This window comes from Ostrea edulis, chromosome 5 (assembly GCF_947568905.1).
Source record: "Ostrea edulis chromosome 5, xbOstEdul1.1, whole genome shotgun sequence".
NCBI classification, from domain to species: domain Eukaryota; kingdom Metazoa; phylum Mollusca; class Bivalvia; order Ostreida; family Ostreidae; genus Ostrea; species Ostrea edulis.
In genome coordinates this window covers 88,718,693-88,735,707 of record NC_079168.1, presented here as the reverse complement: position 1 = coordinate 88,735,707, position 17,015 = coordinate 88,718,693, and the positions used below count along the sequence as shown (strand labels likewise).

The 17,015-nt window shown below is 36.4% G+C and overlaps 1 protein-coding gene across 2 annotated transcripts; it reads right to left on the bottom strand.

Moving 5' to 3' along the window:
• Window positions 1-7,939: 7,939 nt before the first annotated feature.
• LOC125652148 (uncharacterized) lies at window positions 7,940-16,704 on the bottom strand. 2 transcript variants are annotated; one of them, XM_048881140.2, is made up of 5 exons: window positions 16,561-16,704; window positions 11,052-11,110; window positions 8,974-9,193; window positions 8,689-8,787; window positions 7,940-8,109 (listed from the first exon to the last, which is right to left on the bottom strand). In XM_048881140.2, exons 1-5 carry the CDS (start codon window positions 16,616-16,618, stop codon window positions 8,009-8,011), a joined length of 537 nt encoding a protein of 178 aa, XP_048737097.1. In that variant the 5' UTR covers window positions 16,619-16,704; the 3' UTR covers window positions 7,940-8,008. The 2 variants fall into 2 exon arrangements, with proteins under 2 accessions (XP_048737097.1, XP_048737098.1); XM_048881141.2 differs by having other exon boundaries at window positions 8,713-8,787.
• Window positions 16,705-17,015: the final 311 nt, after the last annotated feature.

Here is a 17,015-nt window from a genome sequence, read left to right as displayed (position 1 = left end):
GAATTTGCGAAATGCTGACTTCAACCGAGACTGTTGAAACCCCTGTACCATCAACTTGTTTGTCAGTAGCTTGCCTCGATTTAAAAACTGACCATACGCAGAACAAGCTCTTGCATATCGAATCAGTTAAAGATATAAACACCATATGCAGGTGATAATGGAATATTGCTACATAAATATGTGAAGTTGACGATGGAGAAGCTGAAATCATCCCGTTTGTCATAGAGTTGTTGAGGAATGAAAGTTAATACAGTCGTAAACTGTCGGCATGATTTGGAAGGAACATCATCTATGACCCGTGCTGGTTTAAAGAGACTCAACTGGGTTTTAAAGAAATCATAAAGATATTACAACAATAAATCAGGGTGGGAATCTATCATGATGGTTTAAAAATAGGCACGGCTGTAGGCAAGGGGTTTCTATCTCTTCCTATTTGTTTCTATTATACGCAGAGATAATTTATAGCAATAAAATTAAGGGTATAAGAATTGGAAAATCCAATGCATCTTATTTCACAATTTGCAGATAATACTTTTTTTTTTTTTTTTTTTTAGATGATACTAAAGACTCACATGAAACCACTTTAATTAAAATGAACTAAAAGACGTTAAAGAAATATCAGGACTATAGGTAAATTACCCTGAAAGTCAAGTAATATGAATTGGAGGTAGAAGTAATTCAGTATAAAAATTAGTGGATGATACAGAGGTAGTATGGGATGAAACAAAATTTAAAGTTTTAGGAATTGAGATTTACATTGATCTAAGCCAAATGGTGAAGACAAATTACAACAAAAAATTCCATCTATCAAGAATTTTTTAATAATTGATTGATAGTATATTGTTTAACGTCCAATTCAAGAAATTCGAGACATCGATCACCAATGCCGGTGAAGGGCTGCAATATTTAGGCTCATGGTTTTTTGAGCAGAGCTGGATCTTTATCGTGCCACACCTGCTGTGACACGGGCCTCGGTTTTGGCGGTCTCATCCAAAGGATCGCCCCATTTAATCTTGTATATCGTTAATTTTAAAGACAGACAATAGGAACTCCTCAGTTTTGGGAGATAAAATATTGCGCCATGAATTATGGAATTTACATACCTAAACGGTAAGTAATGCAGCATTAATAGTGATACAGAGTTGCTTTAATAGTATGATAACTTATTTGAAGCGAGCGGCAATGTCACCTAGGTGCATATTTAAAATAGCTAGAACCGACCGAAACTGATTGTAAATTTCCAGACATGAAAGGACTGATTGATACGCGCATTAATTGAATTATTGTTTTCCTCAAGTGAATTAAAAATGTCTTCAAATATTTGAGTGTATATCAATTTGGTGCCTCATAGTCATCCCCCTTAATTAGAGGGGTGACTATATCCCCTAACACCAGTTGTGAAACTTCCCCTACAATACACATTCGTGGTTAGTTGAAATTTTATCAATATCTTTAATAATATTAATTGAACATGTAACTTCCTTTATCAGTCATTCAACTACTTTTGATGAGCTTATCAAGGATATTTTTTTTAATATGCTGTATCTTCAAAGGAATTTAAACCGATATAATATGTTATCAAAAATAAAGATTATTCCTTTCCACGATTAATCTGATTAAAATCAGCTCCTCGATCCGCTTCTCCTTTTTAAAATGTCGCTACACAGACTGAGGGGCTGCTGTTAATCAGATTGTATAATTCAACAGCTATCATTGCTTGCCATATTTTAACCGTTGTCGTCATTAACTCAATAATTGTACATTTTACACGTAATTGAATGCATGCTATCTTTAAATCAATTACTGATATCTTAATGTATCAAATCAAGTAACCAAATTATGTTTTTATCTCAAGTTTTCTTTCTGCCTTCTCAAGTAATCATATTTTCAATATTTATTACCATGAAATATATTCTGTTGTCCAGATTTTCCGGTGTATTGGTGTTAATTTGCCTATAAAATGGGAAACATTCAACCATATTTCCTTGGGAGTAGTGCTGCAAGTTGGTCAGGCTACCGGGGGCTGCTTTATAGTCAGGTTTTCGGAGGACTAATGGCCAGGTTTTCCAGTGTGGTGTCCGGATAGGGTCATTTGCAAAAGCGTGACTGCGCGTTAGTCACAACACGCCGTCACGCCAACAAGCAACGCGCCTTCGCGATTTCACGCCAACAAGCAACGTGTCTTCGCGCCGACAAGCAACGCACCTTCGTGCCGTCACGCCAACAAGCAACGTGCTTTCGCGCCGACAAGCAACGCGCCTTCACACTAACACAACTTTACACAAATCGTCTTCGTGCAAGTTGTGTAAAGTTGTGTTAGCGTGACTGTGCGTTGCTTGTCGGCGCGAAGGCGAGTTGTGTAAAGTTGAGTTAGCGTGACGGCGCGTTACTTGTCGGCGCGAAGGCGAGTTGCTTATTGGCGTGACGGCGTGTTGTGACTAACGCGCTGTCAAACAAGTTAGAGTGTCGGTTTTTCGCCGTGAACCTTTAACATGCTGGAGTAATGGCTAGGGAGTAGGGCTGAAACGATACGCCCCTTTACGATACATTACATATTGCAATACTTATGCCACGATTCAATACTTTCAATAGGATACAATTTACAGAAGAAGAATTCAATTACCAAGATTCACAATCATAATTTTAAAAATAAAATGTTTCCAAACTGCCAAACAGTAAGATGTCTGTTGTAGTTTAAACTGAAAAAGTTCATTTTCGTCAGACTCGGGGCAAACAAATGTCTGAACGTTATTCGACGTTATAAATATTAAGTCCCTCATGCAGGTAAAATAAGTAGAGGCTGAGCCTGATATATGTTACTGAACCCGTTTGTAATAATCGTATCGAACCTAAAATCGAGGAAATGAGTCAAACCTTGAATCGAGCGTTTATATTGAACAGTATAGATATTTCAGTGAATCGTTTCAGCCCTACTAGGGAGATGGCCACTCTTGTAGTCTGTACAAGGACACAATGTATGGGCAGATGAGTACGTGTATTCTATTTTTAAGAATTTTCCCATATACATGTATCAGCACCCTTATTGTTGCCCTAACCTACCCCTGGAGACCGTGATTTTAACAAACTTTAATCTACTCTATGTCAGAAAGCTTTCATGTAAAATTCCGCTTTTCTAGCTTAACTTATTAAAAGAAAGTTTTATAAATGAAATACACATGTACAAGTGAGATGGCTTAGTTTTCCTACTCTTGAGTATATACGTTTAAAGGTACATGTATAGTGCATACTAACACTCAAGGGAAAATAGGAAGGAGGAGTCTTTTCTTGCTTTTACACTGAACATAAAAAACTTGTATAATTTAAAGGGACTTTCATACGGTGATAGATGAATAATGAAATGGTAAATAGAGAACAACTTTTGAATTTCAACATAGGACGTAAATAACCCTCTGGGTCCTAAATTATCTTGAATCATCCTAAAGTAATACTAAATGACCAGGCATAATGTAGATTTTTCGGAGGAGGAACCTACTGAAGGAGGTCCACTATGTAACACCAGGGACTTCATCTCCAGCCCCTACCAGGGTTTAGTCATGGACACACTGGATACATAACGGCGGAGTCTTCAGACATATTGCCACGCCCTCTCGTCTCCCACCACCTTGTATCATTCCTGATTGAGTAAAGTGATTTGGTAGTGGCAAAAATCTTTTGTTCGAGGTGTGAAACATGCATTAATAATGAGCTCATTGATATGAGAGTCTATGATACATCTGCAGAGCAAGTACCACCCTTATAATGGCTTACCTAAGGAATAATATTTCCCAATAATTATGTGATTAATTTTCCCACCTGGCTACATGCATAGAAAAGAGGCATAATATGCATATATTTATGCCTATAATCATAAAAAAAACCCACTTTGTTTAGCTGGTCATCAAAAGGCTAAATAAGGTAGCTCATTACACCAAAATCTTACTTAATAGCTCGTTAAAACACCTCTTATGAAGTATGATTTCACCATCGAAAGAGCGATAAAAGCTCCCAATTATTTTATAGGAATAGTTAGTGATTTTTCCCGGAATGATAAAAAAAAAAAATGTTTGCCAATAGGAGATTCTACAGTCCAAATTTCGCTATGATTTGGTGCATGATATGAATATCTAACAAAACATATCTAAAAAACTCAGATAAGTTCTAATTTTCTAGAAAAAAGTATTTATGAAGATTGAAAACGTTATTTGTTCATATTTTTTTTAAAATCTATGTATAAAATCTTCAAAAAACATGTCAGTTAGAAAAGCGATACATCAAAGAAACATATTTTGAAAGGGAATTGAAACGAAATGACAAAATTTCAGATATATATACATGTATATAGTATATCAAAACGAGAGAAAAAAGTACCGATCCCGATCAAAATTGAGACATTGCTATAATAATCATATCGTTGCTAATTGTACGCACTTTTCATCAAGAAATTCGTTTCCTTTATAAATTCATTTGATTTGTAAAACCATTTTACATCAAGGGAATGTAGTTTTCTGATTACAATGTTCTCTATGACTACTTTTTTTATAATTCCGATCGGGTTTTATTGAAATTTGAAAAATCGTAATGTTTCTGAATTTTGAATATTTCATTTCAATTTCTGTTTAGAATATATTTCACTGACATATTTTTTATCTAATTGACATGATTTTTAAAGATTTTATCCGTAGATCTAAAAAATATTAACTAATAACGTTTTGAATTTTCATAATTTTTTTTTTATAATTTTTTTTTTATAAACGACCCCTGGCGCAAACACCCGTGCATACAAAGGACCCCATTGGAAATAAGCTTTCGAGCTTTCACGGGTTATCCTTTGTATTTATGTATATACCGAATACATTTATATATTTATTATTTTTATTTGAAAAATTAGAACGTTTATCTGAGTTGTTCAGGCATGTTTCCTTAAATATTCATATTATTCATCAAATCACAGCGAAATTTGGACTTGAGAGTATGTTATTTGCAAACAAAGCACCTTTTTTTATATATCAAAGATGCAGTGATAATATGTAATAGCAGAGAGATGAAATGGTGTCTGAGTCAGCAAGGAGAAGAAAATATTTGCAGAAATAAATCACAAAAAATTCATGTAAAATACTTGAGAGCTTGTATCACTCTTTCGATAGTGAAATCATACTTTATAAGAGGTGTTTTAACGAGGCATTAAATAAAATTTTAGTCTAATGGGCTACCTTTAAGACAAGTATTAATGGGGGAATCTGGGAGGAGTGTTTTCTTCCTATTTGCAGAAAATTTGATTGATTAAATATTGTTTTACGTCACTCTCAAGAATATTTCACTCATATGGAGACGTCACCATTGCCGGTGAAGGGCTGCAAAATTTAGGATATGAAATTATTTTAGATAGGCGTCCCCCACGAATCCGAATGATTTTGAATTCTGACAAATAAGATGTTTATGATACAGTGTTTGGGGCTTATGTTTTTACATAGACTCTGCAATACATCAGGAGCCTTGCGTGGGTATCGCTGCATGGCTGTATTTATGATAAAAACGGAGATAAATATTTCCTTGCTTGTACTGTATCCATTTTTTCCCCATTCATTAAATAGTTTAATTTTTTAACATAAAGTAATGATGTAAGATGTAAGTTTTCTGACATTGTTGACATACAGAGACATCACGTGACCAAATGGCAATAGTCATGATATGCAAGATACATTTCTCGTGATTACGAGATCTTCTCTCGTGATTTCGAGATGATATCTCTATTACTAGATATTTTCTTGAATTACGAGGTAGTGTAATATTTATTTTGTACGTAGTGATACTAATAGGCTTTTGTACTAGTACGAAGGACTAGACTAGTGACTGAGTGGTTCGTAAGTGTTATTGAAAGTAGAGTAAGCAGTTTTCTCATACAAGGAGGAATCCAGAAGGTGGTAAATGGTGACGATCGACTGCCTGAGAGCAAAATTAACTTCGTACGTGACATCATCTTGCGGTTTTCCCTCTTCCTTTTCTTGATATGTTGTTAACAGTTGGAGTTTTTTGTTGTTGCTTAGATTGGTTATAGTAAGTACAAGTATGGAATTTCTATAAAGAAATTAAGGTTGCTCACTACATTAAAGCTTATACCCTTTATGACACTACATCACAAGATGTCGATTAAAATGTTTTATGAAATTATTTGTTTCGATCGATTTGTTTGTAATCGTAGCTCAGTGGTTAAAGCAGCGGTTCGTACATCCCTTCAAAGTATTCTCCGCGGTTTGTATCTCTGAATCCATCTCTGAAATGCGTCACGGTACGCTGATTTAGGTAGACCTCTGAGGCACTGACTGATGGCTGAGCCAAGGGTTTGTCGGTACTTGTAACGGCGACCAGATAAGAACTTTTCAAATTTTGGAAAAAGGAAAAATTCGCATGGGGCTAGATCTGAAGAGTATGGTGGGTGTGGCAAGACGGTAACCTTCTCCTACTTAAAAAATGGCTTTACATGCTCAGATGTATATGATGGAGCATTATCATAAAGTAGACGAACATGCCTAAATCCTGACACAGGGCGTTGTTTATAATGATATTTCTTGAGCTTTTTTGGTATAACATCTCGGTAATACCGACCTGTAACACTTTTGTCCTTCGGCACCGGAATTTGTACGGCTATACCATCACATGAGAAGAATATATGCAATAAAGAACCTTCTTTGTGCTTATGGTTCTTTTGGCAACTAAAGGCCTTCTACCGTGTTTTGTTGTCCATATTTTGTTTCCAGGTTTTCTCACTGGTTCGAAATAGTGAACTCATGTTTCTTCACCAGTAACAATGTTTGCAAATTGTCTTTGATCGAATTTGGGAAACATTTTGAGCAATTGCTTAGCGGTTTGTACTCGTACCCGTTTTTGGTCATCTGTCAAAATACATGTATGCGGGATCCATTTGGCAAAAATCTTACGTACTTTCAATATACGCTTCAAAATGAAATGCACCCGCGATAGCGATATGCCAACAGCTTTGGCAATATTACGAATCGTGTATCTGTCATCACTTTCAATTATTTTCCTTTTGAGACATTTGCCTTGCCTGTTACAGTCACAGGTCAGTCAGATTTTGCTGCATCTTTGATGGACTCTGTGCCAGTCACAAATTTCTTTCTCCATCTACGAACTGTCTCATAAGATACCTTATAAGACCCATAAACTTTCCCCAATTCAGTAAAAATCTACATTACCGAATGACCGAGTTTTGTGCAAACTTTTATATAAGCTCTAATTTCTTCAATATTTTCAACCCGTTTCCCAACCATTTTTACAACAGTGTTCACGACTGGCTCTATTGAAATGACTATAAGTTTAAAACTATGTGGAGATGAAGGCTCGTGTTTATACCGTTGGAAAAGTATTGAATAGAGCTATTCAAGAGTATCATCATTCACGAAATCGTGCAAAGCGTTATCGCGCTGTGGTACAATACACATTACATATCGAACAGCCCTCGTAGCTAACGAGAGAAGTTTGGAAAACAGTGTCTAAACTGCGATAAGATAGACTTCACTCATAGTGAGCTGTAAAGAGCACCATATACAGAAATCTGGCAACATCTGATTGATTTGTGGTCCCACCTTCCAGTCCATGACTTTTGCCCACAGGAACTTGTTTCTGTAAATAAGTTATGACCTCTGTATACTAATAATAACACATTATGTGAATGGCATTCCACCTCATTCTCCCAGTTAGTATTTCGCGCATGTATAAATTGAGTTAATTGATGGTATTTATGTTTTATCCAATGGTTTTAATTCGCTTTGAGTATGTAAACTATGTAAAGATTTAGAGCAGTACTGTATTTCATCACTGAGTCATACATGCACCTGTACTCAGCTTCATCTTATATTTCTTTTATGTTACTTTACTATAATTTTGAGCATTGTCTTGCACATTAATGAGCTCAAAGAGCATAGAGTTTGGTGATTTTTTTTTTTATTTTTAACTCGATGTGTACCATATCAAAGTCATGATATTTGTCAAATTATACATATAAAAATATAGAAACACAAAACATGTCAAATAAAAAAAGAAACACAAAGTTGACGTAGCTGCACCGCTGTTTGGTTTCTCCATTTATTGGCGCTATAACATAAAAGAGAAAAGATATAAAAACAACTTTACATAAAGAATCAGTATATATATATGTCGAATTGAAGGTCACAGCAAGATATTTTTCTTCTCACGTAGAAGTTTTTGAATAAATTCTGTTTCATATGAATATAGAATCAGGTCAGCTGACAAAGGAGCACAATTCGTGCCCATGGGAATTCCAACAGACTGTTGGAAGACCTGATCACCAAAGACAACGGAAATATTGTCAATGAGGAACTCTACCATGTTTTTTATTTCAACTTCAAAGTACTTATGCATGGAATCAGAGTGGTGTTTAACAAAGTAATTTTTGGATGACTGATTAAATTCTTGTGACCAGAATCCACTTGAAATGGACAGAACTTTATTTCATGGAAAACCCCCAGGCGGCTGATACACTATGAGGTGCCACTTTGAACTGCTGGATGCCTGATAGAAACGTAGTAAGAGCTAAGTAACCTCAAGTAAATGTTCCCTGACATGCTGACTGAGGAGAGTAAATCTTACGATGATTTCATTATAAAACAAACAAACAAAACTGTATAGAAATTGGTGTAAACAAGACATTACCATCCTTTGTAAACAAGACATTACCATCCTTTGTCGTTTTCATATTTGTGGGAGTATAATCCGTTTTTATGTCCGCGCTAGACATAGTACTCGTTAATTCTGAAAACCAAAAATACAACTGGTCACATAAACCTATGTTGCTTGCCGTAGAAAAACATTGAATCATATCAAGATTGACAGCCATTCAAAGTATGTTATGAAGGATTGTTAGCATTATTAGATATTGTAAGCACAATTTAATTCATTTTAATCGTCAAGCTTCAAATAAACGTAATGAAATCTTACCAACAACATTGACGATGTATACCGTTTCGCTTGGTTGTCTACCATTAAAGTAAACAGTGCAGGTATAGTTCCCAGTGTCATGGTTGCTGATTCCTCGGATGACCAATTCTCGGAAATTGCTGTCCGTCTGAGAGGTCGACACATGAGCTCTGGGGTCGTTTATGTTTAGTTTATTACTTCTGCACTCCGCTATAACTGATCCTGGCTTGGTCCAAGCAAACTGCAATTGTGTTTGGAAATTTAAGAAGAAAAATATGCACAGTGCTGATTATTATTCTCAAGAAAATCAGGGAAATCTGTATCACGGTGACGAATCGCGTGACTTTGGCATGATATATTACCCGGGGGGGGGGGGGGGGGGGGGGGAGAGAAGGGCGACGAAAGTCAACACAAGGGAAAATTCAAGAAAATTCAAACGAGTAAGTAACACCTTTAACAATAACAAATTGTCATACATGTATAACTTATATCAACATTTGAAGGATTTTCTCAGGAACAAATCTAAACTAAAATGATAGTTCTACGTGCGACAGAAGCAGAGAACATTGACACAGATTTTTGGCGATCGGGAAGTTTTTGACTAAAAACAGCCTCCTGTTCAATCTTTCTCCAGATGTATCCCATTTTTGTTGGTGTCAGCATCGAGGTCTCAGCGCCACGTGTTTCTTGACCGGCCTCTGTTTCTCCTGCCTTTGGGATTCCAGGTCAGCGTTTGTCTTGTGATGTTTGACGCTAGCTTACGGAGTGTGTGACCAATTCACCTCCAGCGTCGTCTAAGAAGTTGTTTTTTTCGCTGCCAAATAGTCTTTGTTGCTGATGGTTTTCGGCCCGTATAACTGGAATATCCTTTGCAGACAAGAATTTATAAAGGTCTGGACGTTCTTGACTGTTGCCACTGTTGTCCTCCATGTTTCAGCCCCGTAGAGAAGAACTGACTTGACGTTTGAGTTGAACAGCCTGATCTTGGTCTGCAGAGTCAGCTCTATGGAATTCCATGTTCTTCAGTTGTAGAAATGCTGCTCTGGCTTTTCCTATTCTAGCTCTCACATCAGCATCAGTTTCGCCCAGTTTGTCGATGACACTTCCCAAGTATGTGAAAGACTTCACCTCTTCTAGTATCTCATCTTCCAGCTTGATTGGTTCGCTGCTGACGGTTTTAACCTTGAAGATCATGGTCTTCCCCTTGTTGATGTTTAGGCCTACTTGCGCTGAAGTGGATTCTATGTTGTTGGTCTTCTCCTGCGTTTGTTGTTGGGTATGGGACCTTAGTGCCACGTCATCTGCGAAGTCGAAATTGTCAAGTTGCTTGAAAGTTATCCACTGGATTCCTGTTGCTGTTTTGACCGTCAACATATGCATTATCCAGTCAATAGCGAGCAGGAAGAGAAAAGGGGAGAGCGAGCACCCTTGACGAACTCCGTTTTGGTGATGAATAACTGTTGAAATATTATTGAAATGAATTTTTTTTATATATATAAAGCATATGTTCTGAGTGACCTTGACCGTTGCAAAATGACCTTGCGTAACCTTTGTCCAAAAATCATTTGCCTATTACTTGTGTGATATATGATCCAAATATGTTCAAAATCTGTTGAAATAAGGAACTTTTATACCAAAACTGTTGAAATAAGGACCTTTTATATGTTCTGAGAGACCTTGAACTTTCCAAAATGAACTATGAGAGACTTGGTCCAAAATTACGTTACCCAAGGAAAATTTGTGATCACTTATGAAAGGTTTAGGAGATATGAGCTCAGACGGACGGACAAACAGACACGATAGCGACTATATGCTCTCCCGAAAATGTTTGGGGCGCATACACCCCTCCCCCCAAAAGAAAGGAAAGCCCCCCCCTTAAATGAAACCCAGGTAAACATCAAACTAAAGCCTTTCAATACATCCGTCTGCAGTCAGGGGTTTACTTGTGATATTACAGTGAACTTTTATTTTACTGCCCATCACTGTGGAACATGGAAAGAATTAGACTAAGCTTGGTTATAGAAAGAGCGAGGCAATTTAATTTCTTATTGATGTTATTTTACAAGTCAAGACAGATACAAAGTATTCAAATATTTTACCCGAGTAAATGAAGCTGTGACATTGCATGGAAGCTCTAAATCACCTCCAATTTGAAATTCTGAAAATACAAAAGAAAGATTTAAAAAAAAAGTTTTATCTTTATCTATAACGGCGGATGTGACCGGTCGACAGGGGATGCTTACTCCTCCTAGGCACCTGATCCCACCTCTGGTATATCCAGGGGTCCGTGTTTGTCCAACTCTATATTTTGTATTCCTTATAGGAATTGTGAGATTGATCACTATTCGTTATCTTCTATTTCATCTTTATGGTTCAATGTCCCAAGACTACCACGTATTAATGTTTGGGAGTGATAGAGCATTGTGCATTTGATTACTTCCAATAATGGCTAACAAGGGATCATATATTCTTGGGCATATTAAGGTTGCTCTATCCTCATGTGACTTATAAATATTAATGGTTGAAAAACTCAATTTAGCTTATTTTAATTAATAAGCAAAGAAAATATGTATCTTGCCACCTTTTTAAAGATGGCAGACATACAAAAACAGAAGTATAGGTCAACATCAGAAAATCACACTTTCGTAAAACAGAATAACAAAAAATAGATAAAAACTTGTTTAAATTACAAATTTTTAATGTCAATAGTTTAGAAAAACTGCTAATATATAAATATGTATAAATTAATTGTAGATGTTAAGGATATCATGTATAATAGACGTACAGTAGAGGAAATATCAGCATAGGAGTTATTGCCCTGACAACATTTGTTCCATTATAAATAATTGATTATCTATAGAAAATATAAAAAAAAATTCACTTTCAATATTATAATTTACCTTCTTTATTTTTATTTTATCCAGTGAATGAGATTCCTCTGAAAAATTTATTTCTATCATGCGCAAAGTTTAATTTCATTTAAAAAAATTGCAAGAACATATGACATCACACGAGGATCGATCTATCCTTTCTGGTTCTCAGCTACTCGGTGATGATTCAACCGAAGAAGAAAAGCAAACCTCTAGATTCTAAACCCGGGAAGATGAAAATAAGGATCCAAGTGAAAGCAACAAGTAAGATGAATGACTACCCCCGACAAAAATTATTTTCTCTGCAAGTTGGAGGTCCGATTGTATAAAAAAGGTGAAAATGACAAAAGTGATCAATGTAAAACTTATACAGTACCAATTTTGATGCACCAGATGCGCATTTCGACAAATAATGTCTCTTCAGTGATGCTCAACCGAAATGTTTGAAATCCGAAATAACAATGAAGTTTTGGAGCTATTACAGGGAAAAACAGTGTGCCCCAAAAAGTGGAGTCAAATTCGTCTAAGGATAAGAGCTATGCGTGAGGTAGATAATCCTTAATTTTGAAATGAATTTCTAAATTTTATAACAGCAATTAGATATACATTCGTATTTTCAAGCTAGTAACGAAGTACTTAGCTACTGTGCTGTAGAGACCCTCGGGGACTAACAGTCCACCAGCAGAGGCCTCGACCCAGGGGTCATAAAGTAAAACTTATTCGGAACCAATTTTGATGCACCAGATGCACATTTCGACAAATAGTGTATCTTCAGTGATGCTCAACCGAAATATTTGAAATGCGAAATAACAATGAAGTTTTAGAGCTATTACAGGGAAAAACAGTGTGCCAAAAAAGTGGAGTCAAATTCGTCTAAGGATAAGAGCTCAATCTCATAAATCCTAACCCCCTCCCCTCCCTAAAAAAATACAAATTAAGAGCAAGGCAATCATGGACCCTGAAAACACCAGAGATGAGATCAGGTTCCTAGGAGGAATAAGCATCCCCTGTTGACCGGTGACACCCCCGTGAGCTCTCGTAAGTGGAGTAATCTGTAGTCAAGATATAACATTTGGTATGAAACACTTCTGACATCCAACCTGATGACCGGTCGTATTTGCAAATTTGATCATTACTTCCGTAGAATTTGCGAAATTCTGTCTTTAATCGATACTGTTGAACCCAATTTGATATCAACTTATTTATCAGTAGTCTGACTTACTCACCGTGGCCAAACTTCATTTGGATACAACCATTCCTGCGCAGGATACAATCGTGTTTTTAACGCAGAGTACAACCAACCCTTACGGCAATTTATTATAGAGATTGTAGATGTCCGTGAGAAGGGATTACAAAGTGGCTCATAGTTTTCTTTATACAGATAATTTTGAGAATTATATAGCCTATCAGGTGACACAATGAATTCTGGTCGGAATTAAGTCTAGCATTCGGTCAGATTTCCTACCACTTGCCCAAACACTTCAACACAGGAAATTTCGTTTAAATTCTTCTCTGTCGTTCGTTTTCTTCATGTTTAAAAAACAGAAAAACCCACCTAAAATTCAATTACATCCGTGAAAAGACAACATCATTACAAATATAAACCATAAACGTCAGAAAGAAAACTTAACGATTAATTAAGACGTTTATTAATGATAATTAAAATATAACGCTGGATACAACCATTCTATGAAAATATAACGTAGGATACAACCATTCATAATACATTGACAATTTGCAAGGATGCATGCTTTTTAAAATGTCTTTTGTGATGTTATCCGGCGTTTTCGTTATGTTTTTAATATTTGAATATTGAACTTCATTATTTATTACAAGATACTGTAAACGTATTATATTTGGCGTGTACGATATTTGGCGGAAATCGCTTTTTCAACAAGTTGGCGTAGATTTGATTTAGCGCATTCCTGAATTACTTTAAACATCTAGATTTACGGATGGCATTTAGCGATGTACTTGATTTAGCGGAAGCTGCGTTCCGCCAAAGGCGCTAAATAGAATACACAGCCAAATGAATACATTTACAGTATACGACGTAAATTATAACTGTTCCAAAGGGGAGAACATTTTCAAGAGGGTTTAGGACTGCATTCCACGTCACCATTTTCAATAGCATGTAAATCACAGGAAATAAACTCATTGTGTTACCACAAATATGAAGATCATCGGTGGTCTATCTGTGTAAACTTTAATTGTTACTGTACAGCGCCGGACCCTAAGTTTCAAAGAAATAAAATTATCAAATTTCGTTGTTTTACGCTCTTTCAAACATAAATTTAGATAGTTGCGGATGGATTCTATACTAGTATACCATGTTGGAACCCCCCCCCCCCCCCCCCCCCCCCCCCCCCCCCCCCCCATGTGCGTGGGTCTATTTAAAAAGACCTAACAGACTTAACGAGCGGCATGCGTACCCGCTATATTTACTTTTTAGACAATCTTCTCGCTCTTTTCTTTTACATGCAAATGTTTTCAAGCATGAAATTAAGAGTAAGTTAATAACTCTTTAAACATCGGACCATATAGCTTTAGGGGTACCTGCAAAATGCGAAACGAAATCAACCCTAACCAAATGAAAGAAAATTTACCAAAAACGAAATAAACCGAAAGGAAATCAAATCGAAACGGTTGATAGCTAGATCCTCAGTTCGAACATTGATGAACCACCGTCTAAGTGTTGATAACTCTGTTGCCCTTCAGAAAAATTCAAACATGAATAATAGAGGTTAACTTTGCCTACCACAGACCACAAACTGCCATTGCATTCTCTGCTCCAACGTCACAAATCCCCCCCCCCCCCCCCCCCCCATCTCTCTAATTATTGGGGCGATGGCCTTCACCCTCTCGCTCGTGCTCTAACGCCCTTGAACTCTCTTTCTTCTTGCATTCTTGCCCTCGGCAGCACATTACATTGCGTTCGAAAACTCATACAATATACACTGTAGCTGTTCTTGTATCGTCTGCACCGGAAGTATCAAGGGCTATCAACACTTCTAAATCACGTGACTACAGTGTGCAAATTTAGAATAAAACGGTGTTCCGGAGGTAACTCGGAAACTCTCCTGAAGATGTTTTACTTTAGCACAACATAATGACACACGAAGTGAAGACGGGAGACTGGAATCAACAGTGAGCTTGTCTCACTTTCCATGGCCTAATCTGACACTCTGCGTCAAATCAAAAACTCAACTTTGCAACACAAGTAAGTTTATCATGTGGAAGGATGTTTGTCTTGTGTAAAACCAGATGTTCTGTAAAACTGACTCATTACTGAACAAATAAGATTATTTCAAAAGAATGCGGAGTCTCAATTAAGATATCCAATGTAAAATTATCAAATCTAATGTGTGATTTTTGTGAACCCAACTTTGCAACACATCTTTATCTTGTTTGGGAAATGTTGATTTATGTAAAACCAGATATTCGGTAAATCTGACATATTACTGAGAAATAAGATTTCATAAGAATGCGGAGTCTCAATTAATGTATTCAATGTAAAATCATCATATCTAGTAAAATAAATGGATGGTGTGATTTTTGTAGTCATGGTATCATTTTGAAGGGTTTATCAAATAAAAATAATCCAAAATTTGATTACTTTTTGATTTATTTCACATTGAAATTACATTGAAGTCTATCAGATTGATTGAAGATTGTTTTACGTCGTGCTCGTGAATTTTTCACTCATGTGGAGACGTCACCACTGCCGGTGAAGGGCTGCAAAATTTAGGCCTATGCTCGGCCCTTACGGCTTTTGAGCAGGGAGGGATCTTTATTGTGCCTCACCTGCTGTGACACGGGGCCTCTTCCGAAGGATCGCCCCATTTAGTCTCCTCTTACGACAAGCAAGGGACACTGAAGACCTATTCTAATCCGGATCCACACGGGATAAGTCTATAAGAAGTCGATCTATATATAAGGAGGATTGAAATATTTTGAAACAAAAATTCTTTTATTTTCATGCAAGCCTCTTGATAAAATACTACATAAACTTTCTCTTTATAAAAATATGAAATAAAATTAATAATCTACCGCAGATATTTTTCTAAAATTAGATTTTATTTTCATCAAGGGTGGATAACTCTTCCAAAAAGTTTTAAGTGCAAAGACATTTACCAGTCATGTGAATTTGATCTATTTCAATTTCATCATTAGGTATCAATAAACATTTATCTTGATTTTAATCATTCAAAATTGTTAAATTTCCTTTCGTTATACGTTGAATACCCAAGTTCGGGTTTAAATAATGTAATAGGAACGAAAGTTCTTTTTTCTTTTCATTATCTAACAACTACACGTATCAGCGAATTATGAAAATATTTCTACGTCGCTCACAAGTCGTCTGTGGCGTTAAATTTTGGATAAGTATAGAATGGATGTTAGATTCATTTTTGATCGAAAATTGAATTGTTTGGCAAATCGACGAAGTAAAACTTTAACTAGATACTTTAGAACACTCTACAGATAATTATGAAGCATGGCTTCGGCAAATACTGGCACGTTGTACATGTGGCGCCCCCCCCCCCCCCTGCACTTATCACAATGACACTAATGAAATGTCAAATATATATCAAAGAATGAGTAATACAGTTTTCAACACGTATCAACCCCCCCCCCCCCCCCCCCCCTTGCACTTATCACAATGACACTAATGAAATGTCAAATATATATCAAAGAATGAGTAATACAGTTTTCAACACGTATCAAAACAAAACTATACCTTTAGCCTGAACGGTCACCAGAGTCCACACACCGATGAAAACAATCACGAAAGCCATGATCCTTCGCGTAGCTGGAAACTCCGACAAAAACTCTTATGCAATTGCAACTGATTGATGCGTGTTCAGATTTTTTTATAGGTCACGTGTTTCCCAGATAGCAAGGAAGGAAGTATTCTGGCAGTGACTTAGAATTGAAGTGGGGCACTATATCAATGCTACTGTTTTGTATTGTATATAGGCCTATATCGGACTTATCATTGAGACCAGGCTTCACGATCATCTTAAGTAAAAAATTCACATTGATGTACTAGTAATCCTTAATCTATAATTTATATTTTCAACTCGAGAAAATTCATGCTGAGATTAAATTTCAATATGATTCAAAATGTGAGTGTTTTAACAAGCCAAGTGTATATACGAAATTACATTTCTCATGTCGGTATCAATAAGACCG

Bases quoted from the DNA above. Each gene is read 5' to 3' on its own strand.
- LOC125652148 (XM_048881140.2), bottom strand. From the start codon at position 16,618: ATGGCTTTCGTGATTGTTTTCATCGGTGTGTGGACTCTGGTGACCGTT. The intron at 8,788-8,973 runs GTAAGATTTCAT...TTTGGTTTTCAG, and splicing joins ATACATCGTCAATGTTGTTG to AATTAACGAGTACTATGTCT. The intron at 8,110-8,688 runs GTAATGTCTTGT...TTTATGTTATAG, and splicing joins TGTCTTGTTTACAAAGGATG to CGCCAATAAATGGAGAAACC.